The 21,309-nt window shown below is 41.2% G+C and overlaps 1 protein-coding gene across 1 annotated transcript; it reads right to left on the bottom strand.

Annotated features, from left to right (window-relative positions):
* Positions 1-381: 381 nt before the first annotated feature.
* LAMP1 (lysosomal associated membrane protein 1) lies at positions 382-19,709 on the bottom strand. Its single transcript, XM_082278165.1, has 9 exons — positions 19,573-19,709; positions 10,458-10,573; positions 8,938-9,151; positions 8,672-8,833; positions 4,931-5,148; positions 3,296-3,418; positions 2,313-2,382; positions 1,972-2,142; positions 382-1,388 (listed from the first exon to the last, which is right to left on the bottom strand). Exons 1-9 carry the CDS (start codon positions 19,607-19,609, stop codon positions 1,249-1,251), a joined length of 1,251 nt encoding a protein of 416 aa, XP_082134291.1. The 5' UTR covers positions 19,610-19,709; the 3' UTR covers positions 382-1,248.
* Positions 19,710-21,309: the final 1,600 nt, after the last annotated feature.

Genomic DNA, 21,309 nt, shown 5'->3' on the forward strand with positions numbered 1-21,309 from the left:
ACACGAAACATCATTTACACAGGCCTTAGACTGAGAAGCTCAGCAGCACTGTCAGAAAGTGATGCTTAGCCAGGCAGACTGGAGTACTGACATGTCTCAGCAAGTAGCAGTTTAATAGAAGAGGTACCTTCTCCAGGTCTCAGGTTACCAACAGGTAGCCTTCCTTGTTTCCAAACACAAAGTGCAAAACAGGAGTGCAATTCCAACAGACACACACATTAAGGTTTGCCTTTGTGCCACAAAGAAAAAACTTAAGCACTTGTTTAACATAACTCCACACTAAGGATTGTTTGAAGCTTCCCAAGTATAGCCAAACCATTATTTCAGCACTCGATAAATGGTCAACAAATGGTTTTAAGAGTGATCAGCAATACGAAGAAATACAGAAAAAAAAAGTGTCTTTATTAGCATTGTTACAGGCAATGCATACATAAGAACTGATCCTTGAAGTGTACAACCCCCCAGCCAAGTTTAAAGCAAGAGAATCAGCAGATTGAGATCTATATTGTACACATGTGCAGTAACAGGATCTCTCTGAACCTTCCAACAGAATAGACTGAAATCACTTTACAAAAAAACGTAAATAAAAATAACACCCATTTAAAAAAGTACCAGCTCCTAACGAGCTGGCATAGCATCAAAAATATCAAACAGGGGAGTTGTCCAATCATAAAGAGTTCCTGTAAGGTTTGAGTATTGCGTTGTTCACACCCTGCATGTGCCAGGCATTGAGTTGAAAGCTTAGTAAAAAATACACACCTAAGAGACAAGGTGAAGTTCAGATTTTAAATCTCAATTTTGTCAGTTGTTACTAAGTTTTTTTAAATGCATCATCAGTATACTTAACATCATTGCTCAATGGCAGCGGTGCAAATAATGAACCTTTTCCCTTTGTTAAGAGTTCTGAAATTGAGTCAGTTAGCAACATCGCTCTCTGGAATCCATAGCTGACATGGTCTTATGCCAATTCAAAAAACGCACCCTTAAAAAGTTTCAGCTTGTTTCTAAGTGGGTAAATATTAAAACTAGTTAGCAAAATTAAACACCAGAATCTTCGGAAGTTATTTTTGTGCATAGTTAAATGCTGCAAGATGATTTCACATTTAATAAAGCAGACTTTAAAGAAGCAATTTGCAAGAAAAGATGTTACCTTACAATATCAACTGGTTCAAGGGAAATGTGGGGCAATTTTTTTCCCCCAGCCTCTTGCAATTGCTTTTCATCTACACTGAATTTTAGTGCAAGTAATTAAATTGTTTGATATCCAGCATGGCTCCTCTTTCTGCCAATCAGGTAAGCAATCAAGACAATTAGAACAAGACCAGCAAGGGCTGCACCAACTATTATAGGGATCAGCATGTTATTTTCATCCAGTTGACATTCTTCCACTGAAGAGAGAGAAAAACATCCATGTTAGGTACTAGTGCACCAACAGATGGCTACATCCAGAACTTCAGCATTCTGCTCTCAGCAAAGATAAAACTGGCTCAGCTAGCTTACCAACAAGAAAAAGGAAGCCAAGTCCACTAACTATGACCATTCAGGATGAAGTCTTTCTAGTACCAGGTGTGTACACAATAAGGAGGTTATACTGATTGTTTCCTCCTCAAGAGCCATCAAAATATCCACACGACTCTTCCCACAATCATTTTGCTTTCACCATAGTCACAAGGTACAGGTTTGCCCCTTTCACACAACTGTCTGCACGCAGTTTGGAGGGAAAGGTAGCACCCTTCCTTCATTCTTCTCTGGACCATCAGGAACAAGTTCCAAGTTGTTTCAAAGCTTTTTACATACCTCTCACACTAGCCTCAACTCGGACACCTTAATCAGCCCCCACATCATCTGTAGTGGGGCATGCAGAGACTAAGCATAGCACCCACAAGCTGACACTTGACTACAGAATGTTATATTAAAGTATACTTCACAAGTCTTGGGTTTGGCAGGGGCTGCCAAATGCAAACCTCTTACCTGGCCCAAATTTGTCTCCATCAATCTTGAAAACCTGGATCTGAACATTAAATACATTGACAAGGGCTTGGTCCGTGACCTGCAGATTCTCCTTGGAACTGCACTTGTAGGAGTTCCCAACTGAAGCTCTCAGCTCATTTATGCTGTTGTTTGATGCTTCAAATTTTGGATCTGTGTAAGAGAAAGTCTTATTATATAAACCTGAAGAGCAGGAGCTGTAAGCTCATAGAGCTGAAATTTGATACATTCATCCCCAACATTTCTCATACATTATTTAATGCAGGCTACCCTTAATATTTATAGAAGTAATCTCAGAGAATAGATTTCTTAGAAGTCCTTACTTTTTGCTTCAGAAGGCAGAGTCGTGCTTACACTCACACCTTGCAGGAAGAATTTTTCAGCACTTGCATTCTTTAAAAAAAAAACAACCAAAACCCAACAAATCAGTAGTTGTCATTTAAGCTGATGATGTACAACACAAGCTGTTCAGGTTCCATTCTGCATGCATTTTGACAAAGGTTTTCAAAGCATAGACCACAAGTGGGATTAGCATCCCGAGGTGGTGCTTAGTTGGACTTTAGGAGAGAAAAGTTTCACAAAGTATGCACCTTAAGGAAGATTATTTTGTAGGAGGGCACAGAGGCAGAGAAAGGGGGCCTTGTCACCCCCAAACTGTTGACTTGACTTCCACACTGCAGGCATAGTCCCACCCATTCCTTAAGCAGCCTACATGCAGTGATCTTGGTACCCCCCCCCAGAACTGCAGAGAGTCATTTAACAGCAACAGCTCAAGGTGATCAGCATTAAAAGGAGCATGAAGCTCTGACAAACACAGTGGATTCAGTCCTCAAAGGTATGCAGCTCCAATACAACACCTGGGGCAGGGCTGTGGGAAACAGGATTCCCAACCATCACAGAAGACCAGAAAACAAGCACACTTGGCCTTTGGGCTGTACACAGAATATTAATGAGGACTTAAATCTAGCTCCAGGCTTAAAATTAGATGAGATGCCCACTTGTCACAGGCTCTTCCCAGTTTCAACAAGAAGCATTAATGAATAAGCAACACAATCTTCAAGGAAGTTCCCATTCCAAACAAAATACTTTTCTGTGTACACATATGTAGGTGTGCGTATATACATAAACATTCTTTTCTCACAGTGGTTACCAAGCATAAAACCCACTAATGCCTAGGATTAAAACCAAAGGAATTAGTTACTTCCCTTCCTGTAGCTGTGTCTTTTTCCCTCTTGCACTTGCCCCAGTAAGTTTTCCCACATGGAAAGTCCTGCAGGCCCTACATGCTTGGTGCAGAGACTCTTACCAATGCAAACTGGAAGATAACCCTCGTTTTCTCAAAAGTCAGATTCAACAAGGCAGATGTATTGTTGCATGTCCCAGAAGAAGTTGTATTCCGTGGTATGAGATTCAGCAAATACAAATCCATCTGTCAGAGAAGAGGATCAATTATGACACTTGAAGAGACTTAACACATCACCTGACACTCAGTCGAGGTGTAGCTGACTTGTGCCACATGCCTGCAGTGTTGCGTCTGCCCTATGTCACAGACACCAGGGCAGATAAGTGTGCACATTACAGACCCATGCAGGCTGCACTTGAATTACCAGGCTGCCAGACAACTAAGGGCACATCTAACAAAGCTTTCTGCAGCCCTGGCTGGCTGCAGCCAAGAGCCCACTGCTTTCTCCACACAAACTCTTTGGTCCTTGCAGCATAAGGAAAAATATCAAGAACCACCACACTACACAGAGGGCATTTTTTATGCTATAAAATACTGCTTTGACATAAGGTAGAAGCAATTAAGGGAACCACCTGTCAGCACAATAATCTTGCATGTCATTTCAGTTCGAAATGCTTTAGTTGTGCCCACGGTTCATGATTTTTTACGGTCTTGCATCTGCAGAAGGCTGTGGGTTAAATGCACTTGCCAAACAATTAAATAGAAACCTTTCACAGTTGCTCTTAGCTGATCCTCATGTGACTTTGGAAAACCTACTTGCCACTTCCTCACCTGTCATTACACTAGAAATCAGCTGTTCCACCAGAACCAGAACACCAGCATCATGGAATTTCACACAAGTAAGGTGGCTAAAACACAGCTGTCATCATAAAAAGACACTACAGCCACAGATCAGCTATAAGTGCGCATAATTTTACCTCTCAGTCATCATCAACATCACAAATAAATGCAGTAGTTTCTTTTGCAACACTATTGTTTCCTATTGGGGATCTTCAACAGTCCCTTTGGGACTTTGGGTTTGTCCACAGCACTGGCAAGCTGGGCTCTGCCCAATTGTGGAGGGAAAGAACCTGTGCTAGGGCTGGATCTTACATAAACCATGGTTTATTCTTTTTTTTTTTTTTTTTTTTTACTATTAAAATCAGCTGTTAAGTAGCTTTTAAGTATCAAAGTCAAACCCAAACATCTTCAGTGCTGGCTGGAAGGTAATTAAGTCACAAGCTTGTTTCAGAGTACAGTTTTACAGTAGTAAACTGTAAACTACAGTTTTACAGGAGTAATTTTCCCTTCTACTAGTCATTTACTATTTCTATGCCTCAGGCCAAATTTATGTATTTTATTGAACAGTTTAAAAATCTTGTTTCAGTTGCAACTTTGGTAACAGGATTCCCCATCTCATATCTTGATAATTGTTACTACTTCTCTTAAATGACCATATACACTTCCTGGATTCAACAGTTTAATAAAACAGTTTAATACTGCTTTTAGTGAGTGGAAAAATCCTTAAGAAGCACTTTCAGTAGAAGTGTTTGAAATGTCACTAGTCTAGACCAAGTTAAGCAATTCAAATAGAGGAAAATGATGGATGAACAAAAATACCTGGGCTTTTTAAGGAAAAAGTTTAGTTTATAATAATTTACCAAGTCTTCCCCAAAGAAGAAATTTGAAGGCTTTGAAGAAACAAAAATCAAAATGTACCTTTTCATCTTTTTTTGGATAGGTGATATTAAGCTGTAAGCCCATGTAAGCAAGTACACAGGTTCCATTTGGACCAGTCACATTGTATTTACCAACTGCAGGATTTGGGGGTGATGAGGTTGGTGCTGGGCCAGTTGTTGGAACCTGGATAGTAGTCTGCTTAGGAGTTGTAGGCACTATAGTAGTAGTAGAGACCATATCTTCAGCACATTCCGTCGCTGCAGAGAAAGGAAAACAGTCATTACCAAACAAAATGAAGCTGTGGGATGATCTACCTTTTCAATCCTCAAGGGAAAGGAAGATACAATTTCAAGTAGCTTTTTTCCTAATAAAAGATAATAAAAGCTCAGAAACATAATGCTAAAGTATTACCTAAATTATTTTTGCAAAGTTTGACACCGTTTTAAAGCCTGGCATGTGAAAACGACAACTCTGCTGGTAATTTACTGAAGTTCATGGTGACCACTTTCCACTTTCATTCACATCTGTCATTCTGCTTTGCTCTTGGGTCAGGATAAACCTGACAGAGCCAGCGCTCCTGCTGTCTGTTCACGGCCAGGCTGGGATCCCTATCACTCAAGGAAAAGCAGAGGAACAGTTCTCCTGTCTACTGTTAAAAGCAGGATGTGTGATCCCAGGAGATGTGTTCTCCTTCCCCTCAATCTCATTATTCTGGCAATACCCACACAGCCTTAAAATATTGCTGTGGCTCTTCTCTCCTTAACAAGGGGATTCTAAAACACTGCTTCTGATGGCAAGTTTTCTGCTGGATCCTCTCACATCCATCCTCCCTTCAGTCCTGCACAAGGAGCCAACCTCCATAGGGTCAACAAGGCTGTGAAGGTGTGGAAGTTCACCTTCTCTTTTCATCCAGTCCAGCAGCAACTTCCAAGGGAACAGTGACTCTGATTTATTTGCCAGAGCAGTTGGAAACATGTGGCAGCAAGATCTTAACTTGATCTGGGAGCCAAGAAGATTCCTGCATTGAACATCTAAGCCAAAACCAAAGGTCATAACAAAGACATTACTAAAGTAGAGGCTTCCATGTTCCAAGCCGAGGTCATCTCCACATGCCAGGGATAACAACTTGCAACTTTTTAAGGACAACAACAACTGCAGCAACAATCAACTCTGACTCAAAGGGCCTACTTCTAAAATTTAATGCATACATATCTTGCAGATACCAGACACCTAATAATAGCCTTAAACAGCAGCCTGACTTTCAATTACAGCTCAGAAAGAGGAACTCTAATCACACCATCTGAAGTCACACACACTCTAACATAGCTTGCTTTCCTATTTCTACTCCACTGCTGGAAAGTCAAAGAGCAGAAGGAAGGCGGATGAAGGAGGAATGATCCTGTATTTTGTAGACGGATACTGGTCTGATCCCAAAATGCAGTCATTTCCTAACAAACCAAAAAGCAACCTTCTGGGTACTTCAGTGGAGAATTACCCTCTATCTGCAAGACCTCAACACATAGAGGTTCTTATTTAAGTTGGCAGAGATAGAAACAACCAAATCACATCAAGTGGAAGTTTAGCCTACATGGAGTTTTGATACATTATTTTTACTGAACTGATTTAGAGCAGTTTCTAGTAGCTCTTCAGGACAGATCAGAAGATGAAACAGATTCTTTCATCTTTTCTCAACAGTTACAGGAACTCAGCTGGCAAAACTACCAACAGAGAGAAAATCAAAGCCTCCCTTTTAGAGCTCCAGATAAGCACTACCATCCCCTTAGTCATTAACTTCTAGTACACTGACAGAAGTCACCATTTCTAGTTATGGAGATGCACTGAATATTGACTCTTCTTCCCTTCAGTGAGCCTTGTACAGATCACCAGCAGAAATATCCTGTCATTAAAGATTTGCAGAGAAAGAAAATATTAAGGGAAAATTGCAGATCTAAAGATTATCAATAACTAGCTGCCTAAGGGACAGGGGAAGGCTCAAGCCAATGAGAATGGAGGGAAAGAACAGATCTGGAGGGCACAATATTATTTTCAGGTCAAGAAGACTAAGAAAAAGTATAAAAAAAAAGGATTGAAAAAAAACCAAGAAAGAGCTAACTCATTGTGCACTAGGAATGGAAAAGTCAAATCCAACACTGTTATAAAAACTTAGGGAAGATAATAATTTAAAGAAAAAACTGCACATGGCAGTATGAATAACAAGAACGTGGAAGTAACAAAACCACAAAGTAACATCCCCCTCCATCCCTGAACTCAGACTAGTGTCAGATCACAATCACAGAACTTCACATCTTTTTTCTAAGAATCAGTAGTTTCATCAAATCAGTGATATTACAGGATGGAAAAAAGCAATTTAGAGAATATGACTGTGACAAGTTTAAAGAATTTATGTTTATCTAAAAAAGAGAAGGAAGCATAGGAATAGAAAATAAAGCAAATGCTGACAAATTTGCATTCCACAAGAAACACTCTCCAGAAATAATGCAATACTGACTTTTTTTAACTAGAGGACTATATAAGAGCAGATCTTAAGGTCTTAAAGAAAAGTATTACATAGGGAGATTTTATTGAAGTTTTGTAGAAGTTAAAAATCAGCTTTTCCCAGTAATCATGTCTTATGTTTGAGCCTGCTGATAAATGATCACTTATCATACTTACCTGGTAAAACAACCAGGTCAAAGTTTCATAATTTTAAAAAAATAGAGTTCTGAAGATTGCAGTAATAGAAATCTGGGTTTGGTGTGGGTTTTTTTAAGCATTAATGTAGGTCCACATCTTTACTGCAAACTAGTTCACTGAATGGAAGAGTTTGTTCAAGGAAATGATACGCACAAGTCTGAGCCAGTCATGTGAAGCAGCCATAAAAGAAGTCAATGCCTCTACTATCATGCATCAGGCAAGGTATTTTTCACAGAAACAGGACAAGGTAGAGATACTCCAGTAGAAGGCACTTGTTCATTGCATCCATTCCATGCTAGCATGGGCTACCCTAGTTTCTAGTATTTGTTTCAACTTAGCAGGTGCATAAATGGGATTAACAGCTAAAGAAAAATTCTACATTTCCCAGGGAAGATGAAGACTCTAAAAGTAAGGCAAAGACTTATCACTCCTTAAGATATTATGGGTGATCAGCTTATACAGCTCTCTTGTGTTTGTGGAGTGCTGCCACAAAAGCAAAGGACATGAACACATCAAGAAGTAATTGGCCTTTAATAATTTGAAGTAAAATTCCACACTGTTTTTCAGTACAAGCAATCAGGATAAAAGTATCACTTCGTGATCGTGCCTGAAAGAGAAAAACCTGACTGTTAGAGCTGACATAAAATCTCCTGTAGGAAGATGTACATTTCTGCTCCCTAAAGATCAGTTCTCTACTGTCTGCCATTATTTCACTAATTTTCTCCAGAGCACACAGTAACTCGATCAAATTATTTCGGTAGAGGCCATAATGCCTGGAAGTTACCAGATACTTCTTAAACTAGGATTTTGGCCATGTGACCACTCAACCTACTGCAGCATGTGTTTAACACCCACACTCATGAACAGCCCAGTACAATACCCATGGGAACCCAGGGCACTATCTCCTAATCACGGATTCCAACATCCTACAGAGAAAACCTGATGCAAGTCCATTCATTTCAAAAGATGCTGTTACCAGATCCGGTTTGTACCCGCTTTAGTATGATTAGTCAGGACTTAAAAAGAAATAACCTGTTATTGGAAATATTATCTCATCAAGTACATTTTCTGTTACAAGATACTTACTGTTCACACTGAAAGTGCCATTTGTGAGATAGGCTTCCAAAGTGACATTGCTGAAAGTAACATTCACAGCCTTCATATTGATGTGCTTGGAGTTGGTGCATCTGTATTTTGTGCCCCTATGTGCCTGAATAATACTTTTATGTGATACAGTCTTCACAACTCCTGTAAAAAGATACATTGCATTAGTATGTACCAGTATTTAAAGAAATGACTCAGTATTACATCTGGAAGGGTTACACAACAACAACAGGAAGTTTTCATTTTACCTGCAGTTGAATTTGGGAATAAAGTTGCATCTGACAGATTGTAGTGGAAAACTAACTCTTCAACTTGGTACTTGTCTGCAGATTCCGAGAAATTCAGGCTTAACGAATGTCCTGCTCCAAAATCCAGTATCAAAACTGGATGAGATGCGTTATCTTTACCACATGAGCTCTGTGAGTCTACTGAAGCATTTTGCGGAAGAAAAAAGTGTACAAACTGCGGGGTAGAAAAGAAAACACATGTAAGCTTTTCCTAAGAGCTTTTAAAATATCCTATGAAACTGTTACAAACATATAGCAGACATTAATATGTACTATAAGATGTCTACTTATATACCAGTATATAGCAAGCAGCATGTTACTGGCATTCAAATTTAAGAATCTTGCTCTCTGAAAGTGGAGTACAAAACAGTACATACTCACAGCACCTCTTAAGACTTTTTTTCCTCCTAAACTGGCAATATGAATTTGCAGGTACTTCTGTACTACAAGAATCAAATCTGGCAAACTCTGGACATGTGAAAATGGGAGAATTTAAGCTCTGCTTCTTGTAGTACAGCTGAGCAAGAACAAAAGTGAATGGTACATCCTTACATAGCTTGACTGTAATACTTGGAATTTATTACACATTGTGAAGAAATGCAGTATCTGAAGACCAATACAACATTTACTTGGAAGTTTTGAGCTTACTGTTTACAAGAAGAAACAGACAAAAGCATGTTATGAAAGATGTCAGTTCTGCGTGCCAGCATCACCATTGAAAACGTGGATTATACAATATAAGGCTCAGCTCAAATCACACATAGCAAGTGAACCACTGGCAAAGTAGTAGGATTTTTTTAACCTTGTATTACACTGATGCCTAGGAAAAAAAAATCTACTTCAACAACCCAAAACTGCAATAAGATTATAAATAATCCACAATTCCTATTCAGTAGTGAAGATACAAAAAAATCACAAAACCTACTTGTTAAACCAAATTCTTAATTTTCCATTAACAAGCTTTTGCTGTTAATATGGAACAGTCTGTAAGCACTGCACTAGTCTGTAGATACACTGAAATCTAGAGATTTGCTAAGTAGGAAGGTCACAGACTTCCGGAGTTTAAAAAGTTTAAAAGTTACGTGCCAACAGCCATTTCAGTTCAGATTTAGTCCATGTGAGTGTGACCAAGTTACCAAAAGAGAATTCATAGTATTTTTGCCTTTACAGTTCCAGTGAAAACCATTTTAGTCATCAATAGGACTGGTGTGGAATTTCAGGCACAAAAGTAATTTCAAATGTTTTGTTTGTGATTGTTCCAGGCAGCCTTAACCTTGCCATTTAATTAGAAGAAGCATCTGTAATAAAGAAAAGCTGATGCGACATGATTGGGAGGGTAAAAATCTTTGTTGAAGCAGTTTATCATGCATAAAAATACTCACTGAAAGTTTAAATACTGCACATGTGCAGAAATACCACACATTTTAAAAATACTAAAAATGCTAATAAGTGACAAGCAGTAAGATACTCACTGCCCTTACCTGTTTTTGCCCATTGTTTTTGTATTCCACTGAGAAGGCTACTGTCAAATCAGCAATTATGCAGACCTTACCACTTGAATCTTTCACTTCAAATGAAGAGGAAGCCTGTAAAAAGCCTGATAAAAATAAAAAGCCGTTAACTTGGTGTCATATAAATTTGCATTTTTGATCCCAAAGAGACAAATATGTACCACTGTATATTTTGGGAGTACAACCTAAGCAACTGAGTTTGGAAACTTGGGCATTAACAGTCTCTACCTTCAACATCACTAACAAACAGAAGACAAATTTAACACCTCATCTATAAAAATGCAAAGCCACCCAAAACAAAACTGTTGACTTGCTGGGTCCTAAGAGATAAGAAAAATATGCAACAAACACCAGTCATAGCGTTCAAGGCAGCCTCAGCGTTCACCCTATACAGCAACAATTTTACCATCTTCAGCCAGACCTGACTTAGCTTATTTGATGCTGCATGCCCTACAACACTCCACTTTCCCCCCACAGCACACCATGCAGCCGTCACTCCTGCTGTACCAGGACACTCAGCTGTACGTGCACTCAATGCAGCATTTAGAAAGCTTGGATTGACTGCAGATGTTTTGAAGGCACTGCCAAAAATAGCATGATAGAGCATGCTACCCTTGCCAGGAGAACTTCTCTTTACTGTCACCATGCTCTCCACACTTGAGAGGAGGAGGAGGCTAAGATCTTGACACAGACTGAGGTTATGTTTTCCTGACTGGTTTAAGCTAAACTCAGACTGAGCTGCTGAGAAAAGCAGAGAAAAACTTTTCTGCCCCTTGTTCTGCTCCAGCCTCAACGCTCAGAGCATGCTGAGTACAAATGCCCAAAGTATCGACTTAACAGGGCAAGAACACACAGCAAGGGGAGCACACAATCATCCTTTCTGATGGCAGCATGGACTGGGACCAGGGTCACCAGGGTCCACTGCCAACAAAGCTTCACACAGGAGACAGACACATTGTGGCAGGCTGCAAACAGCTGGAAAGCTGGTTATCTCCTACTTCATTTGTGGCACGGGATACCTGACAGTGCTCCTGCACCTGACCAGTTCTTTATTTTAGAGCCTTTTATTTTTCAGATTCCCAATTTGTCACCACCACCACCCCCAAGCGAACCTCACAGCAATAAGCCTGCACTATTTCCATGCTAGCACTTCACCAGTTTGCATTTGCAACAACTTCAGTCTTGCAGAAAACCTGATAAACAGCTACAAGACATAAACCATTATCACAAGCAAATAAGCCTTAACGAGTCACACATGCTAATCCATTCAACTGTTGATGATAGCAAAGAGATCCAGATGAGGGATTATCCATTAGCTAGCTTCCCTCCTCAAGAAGTTTTTAAGAAACAAATCCTAATTTTAAAACTTTCCACTGTAGAACTATGGTGTGTACAATTGTATTAAGACAATTATTAGGAAAATTTGGACTTTTGTCAGCTGGACTTCAGTAGAAAGCACATCAGTCACAGGAACACACTGGAAACTATTTCTCTGGCACCCAGCAAGCATTTTCCCTTGTTGCCTTCCCCTTAGCAACATCACATCCTCCCCCCTCACCAAAGAGGGCAGAGCTTAAACTGGAATTCATTCAACTTTACCCAGTTTTTGAAGAGTCTAGACTTGAGATCAGAGATAGACAGAAGAAAGAAAATGCTTAAAAACAGATAGTGTAGAAAACCTATTTCAAACCAAAACTGTCCTACCTTTGCCTTTATGTCCAGCAATTCAGAAACAGGTTCTTCCACATGGAAGTTTCAATTTGCAAAGTTTCCTTCGATTTGCATTTACATCTGGAACTTGTTTACATTTTATGCAAGCACTAGTTTTCTCAAAAGCAAGCTGCTTACACTTTCCTCAAGATTTCTAGCAGAGCGTAAAAAAAGTGTAGAGGCAGGGAATAAGAATCCACTGCTCCTTGAACTAACACTATGACTAAAGAATGTGCTAGAATGAAAACCTTCAGTGTGCATGCAGACTCCTTTGTTTGATAGCTATTAAAAGTCTTGGCAATTTTAGAGCTAAAAAAAATCAAGTAACAGGTAGTAAAAGAATGAAAGAAAAATAATTTTTAAAAGAAATGCAGGGAAAAGAAAAGACTGAAAAACAATTAAGAAAAATGTTGCTGACCTAAATGAAAACGTGAGAGATCTGTCCATTACAGATGATTCAGAGAACAACAGACAATGCACAGGTACCAGAAAGCACCAAATGGAAGACAAATTCTGGTAATGAAGAGCTGATAAATCACCCTCAGCAAGTTTAAGTAATACAGAATGAGGGGCATGAATAAACATTAAATAGTAACACCTGCATAACTACTAGATTTTTGTAAGGTTAAATTCACATCATTATATGAATCCTGATTTCATTAGTGTGGAACAAATGCTATAAAACCCCAGTCCATCTTAAGAAATATTCAGCAGCTGCTGGATTTGCAGTGTCAGTAATGAGACAGATGCAACCAGCACGAGACCCTGAGCTGTCCTCAATGGAGTGGTGAGAACTGTTTCACTGCAAGTAAGGCAATACTTACAGGGATGGTGATCAGAGAAAACTCTGCTGCAGCATCATCTGCTCCCAAGGTCTTGAAGGAATGCAGATGAAACCAAGTGAAATGTGTAGGACATAGGAGCAAAGAAAAATTAGAAAAAAACCACTGAAGAACAAATCAAGACACTGAAGGAAAGAAGGTCCTGCCTATTCTCTGCTCCAGCCAGTTTAAGGCAGAGGAACAGCTCGCTGGGTCTCTCGCAGGAAAGCAGCTGTTGAGTTTTGTGAAGGCAGTTCCAGTGTCAAGCAGTGATTAATGCATGAATCATCACCAGCCCACAATCACTGCGAGCCTACAGTCAAAATGTCAAGACTACAGAAAAGCAAACTGATGTTGAATCAAGCTATCCCAGGAATACTTCTAATTAAGTTACATAATGTATTGCTTAATTCTATCAGGGCATACCTACAAGTTGAGAATATTGTTTGTACATCTCATAACAATATCATTCTTTGCTAATTAACACAAAAACTGATACAACCCTCCAATTCTTAACTTTAGGCTTTAAGTGTTCCTCTTAATAAACTGCAGAGCCCTATGACAACTACTTGTGGCACAGCAAGTGCAGTACTTCAGATTTAAATGCAGTGGTCCAAAACTTCTCAATAGCAAAAAGTAAGTTTCATTGGGTTCCTTATTCACTTGGCTGGAAACACTACATTATGGATATCTAGCAAAGAAATGACCAAAAATGTACTAACATCAAAGAAATTTCACTTGGTTCAGATGCTTCCTTTGTATTTCAGTAAGTTCCAAAAAAAGGCTGCTTATATATTTATTCTAGCTGCATCTTTTCAATTGAAAATCGTAAGACAATCTCTCCCTTTATACCTCCTTTCTGCAATTACAGTCTCATGCAAGAAAACACTTAAGGTAACTGTTAAAGCAACAACTAGAGATGTTGCTTGAATTAAATCCAGCATCCTTCTTTATCTAACATACCTACCTCAAAAAACCTCCAAGTATATTAATACTCTGAGATAAAATAAGTAAGTCAAACAAAATAAAAACTTCCCTGATTGTGTAACACTTTATCTTAAAGAAATCCACCTCATCAAGTTGTTTGTTTTAAGCTGAAAGGTACAAAGCTAACGAAACAATCTAGCACATGCTTTCAGGTTTCAACCTTCTTATAATTGAAATCCTGTTAGTCAAACACAGCTACCCTTGATTTACTGTCCCATATAATGGAAACCTACTAAGGGAGAGAGATGAATGGTTGTTGTGTGCTAGAAAACCAAGCATATTTAACGGCAATTGTGTACACCATCTGCTTGCAAAGAGGACTTCAGTTACTAGAGTTAATGATTTACTTTGCCTCCAATTTTTATTAGAAACATGGAACATTGACAATAACGAAATACAAAAGCTATTTCTGTATAATCTGGGGTTTATTACTGTAGTCATGTTTCCTGTGTAAGTAAAAACTTCTTTAGCATTTTTCTTCCTCCCTCTTGGAATAAAGGGCAGCAAGCCATCCAAACCCACCTGGGCACATATTCCATATCATCAATACTTTAAGCCATACAGATACAGATGGGAGGGACTGTTCGCAGTTATATCAACTGCCTACGGTGCTTGGGAGGAAAAGCATGGCTGCAGCACAGCGCAGCTGCTGGCTCCTGGGACGTGCTCTGACGGGCTTCAGAGTATCCCACAGCCTGGTCACATTCACAGACTCTCCTCGGCTCCAGCCCACCCTGGAATTACTGTGCAGCAGCACTCCGGGGGTAAGGGATGCCAGCCCTATATAATCATTCTGTACCTAAGTTGCAGTACTGATGTGTTGCCCTGCACCTTTGCCCAGGTGTTCTGATGGCAAACACAGTGAAGACTGCTATCTGTGGGGCATTAATCCAAGCAGATAAGAAAGGCAGGTTATTATCTAAAGATTTTCTATTGTATATGTGAACCAAGCTGCCCAGTAATTTACTCATTCTGATGGTTCAGAATGATCCTGTCATCTCAGTGCCATTTTGTGAACAGGGGTTACCTTAGTTACCACTTTAGACTCCTAAATCTATGCCAGAGAAGAGAATGGAAAAATCCCAGAAGAGTTACGCTCTCCTCTAATGCTCTGTCTTCTAATGTACGCACCACTCCCAGAGGGACAGCTGGTGCAAGTCCTTTATCAGAAGACCAAGTCAAGATCACTTCCTTAGGATTCAGAATCTATACTGCCTTGGGATAATACAGAAAGAAAAAGACAGGAACAACTGAAAGCAGGAAAATCCCTTGACAGGCTTGATGTACAAAACACTTTGCAAGGGGTGAGATGGTCTCCATAAAATTATGAGTTATACTTACCTTTCACCAATGGACATGCAAGACTGAATGCTGGCTACCTGGAAAGCTGGCAGGAGAAGACAAGGCTGGACTCGAGGGCACAGTGGTGGGGGGAAGGGAGAACAGAGCTTAATTCAATGCATGAGAGTACTTCAGGGCATAAGAGAACCAGCTGCAATTGTGCAGGTGCAGCACCTGATTATATCGCATTCCCGGTCCAGCCCAGAATATGTATCTTTGCCAACCAAGAGACAAATTCATGCAATCTCAGATTATGGTTTTGATATTGTTGACTTCCATTATGGCAGCAAACACTTTGTTTCTCACTTCAAGTTTGCAGATGAATAATTTCTGTCTTTATAAACGAATTTATACAAGTACAAAACCATTAAAAGGAAGGGCTATCTAGTAGCCATACACTTGCAACTGACCAGAAAATTGCACAATTGCATCAAGTTTAGTCACATGAAACTTCTTTATGGCTTCCTATCTAGAAGGAAGTCTTGGGATAGCTCTACAGCAAATGATTACATGAGTGCACTGGGAGAGCTAAACTCCCCTGGCCAGACCCTTTTCAGCATTCACACAAGTCCATTTTGTACTTGCTCTGGTTAGTGCTGCTGTATCACACCACACAACTAACACACATTCTTCAAGGCAGCTGCGAGACCCAAACAATGTTTTGAAGAAAGGAGCACTGTGTGACAATTTAAAGAGAAAGCTTCCCCAGAGGAGAGGATACTGGAAATAAGGTAATAAACTAACTGCCTGAGTAAAACCACTCTCCCAGTCCTACAGAGTAGATCTTAATCCTGCCAAGGAAAGTAAACATACAGGTGTTTGCATATCATATGGAATGAATTCTTGTTAAGAAAACAGATGCCATCAGAAGTTTAATACAAGAAAACCAAATGTATTAACTGTGAACCTCTGTGCTCAAGGCTGAACACTGGAGAAGGACCAAGTACCCACTGCACAGAGCTGAAGCACATTTAAAACTCTGTACTCTTACGGCCAGGGTGCTCCTAAGACTCTCACACCTGGAATTAACAGTAGAAAAAGTAGTACTGATAGTCAGTGGTGCTGGCAAGGGACAGAGAAGGTTAAGAAACTGTTATACTAAGACTGAAAGGGATGCCAATCCATCCTGAAGTCAGATGCCCAAAACCCATGGAATCCTGATTTACCAAAACATAAGGTACATTTAAAAGTATGTAATATAGAATCAAGATAATGTATGGGAGTGTTCAAGTAACTGTTGTAATTACCACCACTCACATGCCCAAAAGTGTCTTCTGCCAAGCTTAAGAGAACACATACCAAGAAATCCATTTCAGCACCAAGCTTTCTCAAGGAACTTCCAAATAATCATGGCTGACTTTGAAAGCAAAGACAAACTGTTGAAGTTGCAACAAGCAAAGGTAAGGTGTGCCTTTTGCTAGAAATAAGCTTTTATCTTGGAGACCTACAAAGGCTTATCAGAGATAACAACAGCAGTTAATGTTGCAATAGAGTATCAATCTTTTGAGTCAGGTTCCTCTGCACTTAGAGGCAATTCTTCACTTTGTTGTCTGCTACTGATTAGAAAACATTCTAATAGCCACAGAAAAATCTAGAAGCAGGTTACACAAAAAATTAAACTCTTCAGTCAGCCTGACCAGAAACCTTGGAAACACATCTCAAAAGTGGCGTGTCAGGGAACCTGCAGAGTTCTCAGCAAGTAAGAAGTTACTTCACAAGTCAGAAAAGCTGCTGAAGTCAAAGCCAAGTAACCTATCACATGATGACTGACACACTAATTCAGATGCTTAGAGACTGTGTCAACACACTTCTAGCAGCAATCAAGCAAACACTATGTCAAGGGCAGCATTTGACAAAACAGTGTTTCAAAGTTGCTCAACATTAAAGTAGTTCGTTTTTGTGAAAACCAAGTTACACTGGTTTTAGTTCCAAACACCCGATAATGCCAAACCTCAGAAAAACAATTCAGCACCAAATTGCTCACTGGCTGGAATTCATTATCAAGTTTCTCTCACGTATCTTACATGGGTAGCAAGGTTTGGAATTCCTCTTTGGACTAGAGTTGTGCAATAGAAACATGTGGATTATGTGTCAATGCCTCTAAAAAGGCATCACACTGCCTTGAAAAACGAATTTTTCCTTCCCTAAATCTCAAATACTTAATTACTTACTGCACTGAATCCGTGTCTGATTCTAATCTTAAATTTTCAGGAAAGTGTTCTCTGATGTGTCTGAGTTTCAGTAATGAAAAAATCTATGGGTGCTCTAGATCTCAGAGAGCACGAGCAGCTCTGTTGGGTTTGGCACACAACCCAACTGACTCATCGTGCTCAACAACAGACAAGCACCATCTTAATCAGTATTTCAAAAAGCAGCAGCTAAGTTTAGGGGAGGTGCTTCCATTTCCCACAGCCCCCTCTCCTTACATTTACCACTATACTACCTGTTTTCTTATTTCCCTATGTATGTTTGATATTAATGAGGAAATTAATTGCAAAATGCTCAATGCTGACACATGAAACATTCAGCTTAGTGCTTGCTGCTCTATCTGAAAAGAAAACTGAAACAGTGTGTGAGACTGGGAGAGGTAAAAAAAAAAAATCTACTGTCCCAAAGTCAAGGCATCACCAAACAAATTTTTACATCTGCCCCACCCATGCTAATCTTTCACTCTCCTGTGACCATTACCTTACCCTTATCAGTGTTCGCTCAGATGACTAAAAGGCTGCAAATGAGCTAAAATATCTGAAGACTTCAGCTCATATATTATCATTATCTCTTATTCTTCTCCCCTCACCTTACAACCCAAACCCCACACTCTGGCAAGGAGGGGGTCTCTATTTGCACCATAAAATCTTCCCCCAAGACTGCAGTATAAAGTTACGCAGAAACACCCCGCTACTAAGCTACTAGACACTGGTACAAAGTCCCGACTACCAGTAAATAGTTACTCTCTAGTAAAATAAACTATTCTGTTGCCTCAGCTGCAAAAACCTGACACATTTGATAAGCCAGAAATTGACAAAGATAATGCACCGAATGATACTCATAACTGCTAATTAAGCAGAGGAAGACTACTGCAGTGGCAGAAAGTATTAACTATGGTACCACATAAAAATCACAAAAACTGATTCGAAAGCAAACTGTAAAGCAGATCTTCATTTAAGCCACAACTATATCAAATGAACTATACAAGTAATTCCCACTATAACACCAGTTCAACGACACTTCAGCTGCCAACCCTAAAAAGCAAGTCAAGGAGCACTGTAAGTCACTGTGCTCACTACACTGGCTCACAAGGGCTAGATATCTGAACCGCTCAGTGCCCTTTGCGAGTGGCATCTTCTGGGCTCAGTGAAACTGAAGTACGGGCAATGGTGATAACGACATTTACTACCAAAGAGACCTTAGAGGAGTCGCAAAGACCGTCATATCCCAAAAATGATGGCAGATAAGCATTCTCAACTGCTGCTTTAATTGGGAAATATTTTGGCCAGCTGCTGAACAAGTCTCCTTTGCTGCCAAAGCCACATCTCAGAAACCTGGTAAGTGTTGTGTGATGTGGCTTTCAAGACAAGAAACCAAAAGCAAGAAGGTAGTTATCAGTAAACAAGCAAGACACACTTCCTCGCAAAACAGCCTTGCTGCCCTAACAAACCTTCTCATCAAGGCACTGAAATCTCTCTATTCCAGACACGTTTCGTATTTTACTCAAGATACGGCAGGAAGAAAGCCATTAAGCAAGGGAGCATTACATGCCTTATAGAAAATGCTGCTTCCTAGCAATGACATCAGTAGCTCCCGCGTCTCCACGCCTCGTGCTCCAGGCGTGTTTCCAGGTTCTTCCCGGAGCGCGGTCCCTACATCCAACGCAGGTGCTCAGACCAGCGTTCCCGGGCACTAGGCGGTTCAGCGCGCCGAGCCCGGCAGCCGCCGCCTCCCGTCCATCGTTGCCCTCGTACCTCGGCGGCCCTCAGAGGCTCCCGGGCGCCGCAGGGGCCCGGCGCGGGGAGGGGACGGGATGGCCCCCCAAGAGCCCCGAGACCCCGCGGGTCACTCAGCACCCGGGAACGCCGACAGCAGGTGGCAGCGGGCGGGAGGGCGGGTCTCCAGTTACAGGTGCCGCGTCCAGCGCCGCCGGCCCCAGGGCCGCCTCAGGCCGCTGCGACCCCCCCCCCCCTCCGCCACCCCGCCGAGCGCACAGGCAGCCCGCGTCCGCCCCTTACCGAGCAGGGCGGCCGCCGCCAGCAGCCGCCGGGCCATGTCGGGGCGCAGGGACGGGGCTCGGCGGGAGCGGGCAGGCGGGGGGCGGCAGCTCCGCGCTCGGGGCGCTCTGGCGACGGCCCCGACCGGTCATCTGACCGCTGACGTCACACGCCCCGCCTAGCCGTCACGTGACCCGGCTGGGCGCTGCGGGTGCCCAGGGCCACAGAGGGAGGGGAAGATCTCGCGAGAGCGGGGAGGATCTCGCGAGAGCGGGGCGGGGCCGGGGCCAGGTGTGCGGGCGCTCGTCTGGGGGAAGGGGCGCTGAGGGAACTGAAGGAGGAACTGCTTTGGTGAGCAAGTCAGCCACCTGAGTTCCGAACTGCCTCCAGAATATGCTTCATGCCACTGCACCTAAAGGCAGGCTAAGGCGAGTACGGTCGTTTCGCACAGAATCAATTCAGTTCCAGCTGTGTAAAACCAGTGGAAGGTGATGGTCTGTTACTTCTGAAGTGTTGTATCTATATACTCAGGTCTACATATAAGTCCCATGTGTTCCAAGACAAAACAGGGACTGCTAAGGATGTGTGTTTGCATGGGTAAAAATTGCCATTTCACATAGCAGGTGTCGGATGGTTTTTAAGGAATCCCTTTTCTTTTATTGAGAAAACCTGAAAAGAAGGTGAAGTTAGTTTGTAAATATTGTCAGATGTAATGGAGATGGGAAGCCCAGGCCATTTGATCACTTTGTAATCCAATGGTCTGTCTTATCTACACTGTTAGGGATATGCTTACTTCATCTGAAACCTCAGAAGCATAGATCTTGCTCCTGAAATCCTGCTTCTGGTACTATTGGAATGTGTCCTAATGTTAGCATGCCTCTGCTTTCTCACAATGACTGCCATATAGTCCCCTCTTCTCACTACAGGCTGCTCCAGATTAATCAGCTCTGAGGCAGAATCATTTCTGCTCCCAAGCTGCCTTCATACATTTTTACTTTCAACCCATTTCAAATGCAATTTACCTACTCCCAGGTGCTAAAGTCAAGTTCAGCTACTGTGAACTTGACCTTTCCTTAGTGTTTGTCTCAGTACATTCACAGTTCCTGTTTCCCCAAAATATCCTGGATAAGTTTAGTTGCTCCTTAGGGGGGCCTGGGGATCTACCTTTAATTTTTAGTGCTATTGCTATAAACATGCATTTCTTTTTTAATGCTGCAGTTTAAGCTGTGCATTTTTAGACACAGTAATACATTAGTTTGTTTTTCCCTGCAACACTTCTAGCAATCTTTATTCTTGCCATGCTTTGCCAAAAGCAGAAGTTAGTCAGTTTGAAAAAGGACATAACAAGCAGCTCTGGTCAAGTGTTTGAATGAGTCATCTGCAGAGGAGTTGAGGGAAATGGTGGTGGGACAGGGGCTGTTCTCATTTTGGATCACTGTTTTTGGAACCTGCACTGGGACTGGAGGAAGGTCTGTGGAACACAAAATCTCCCACAAGACAAATGGAGAGGGAGGCCCAAGGTCAGGTTTAAACTTGGTGTGCAGTGTTCTGCCTCCCTGCTGAAAAATTGGTAGGCGTCTATGAACGGAAAAGTGACATATGCTTGGATTACTACCAAAAAAAGATCAATATATATATATAAAAGTTGCATAAAGCAATAATATTGTGGCAAAATATGGTAAATAAAGAACATAAGGTTATCAGCAGAGAATGATGTTGACCTTCCATGCTGTGGATCATTAGCTCATTAGGCGTTTA

The sequence above is a fragment of the Coloeus monedula genome, assembly GCF_965178545.1.
Source record: "Coloeus monedula genome assembly, chromosome: 3".
NCBI classification, from domain to species: domain Eukaryota; kingdom Metazoa; phylum Chordata; class Aves; order Passeriformes; family Corvidae; genus Coloeus; species Coloeus monedula.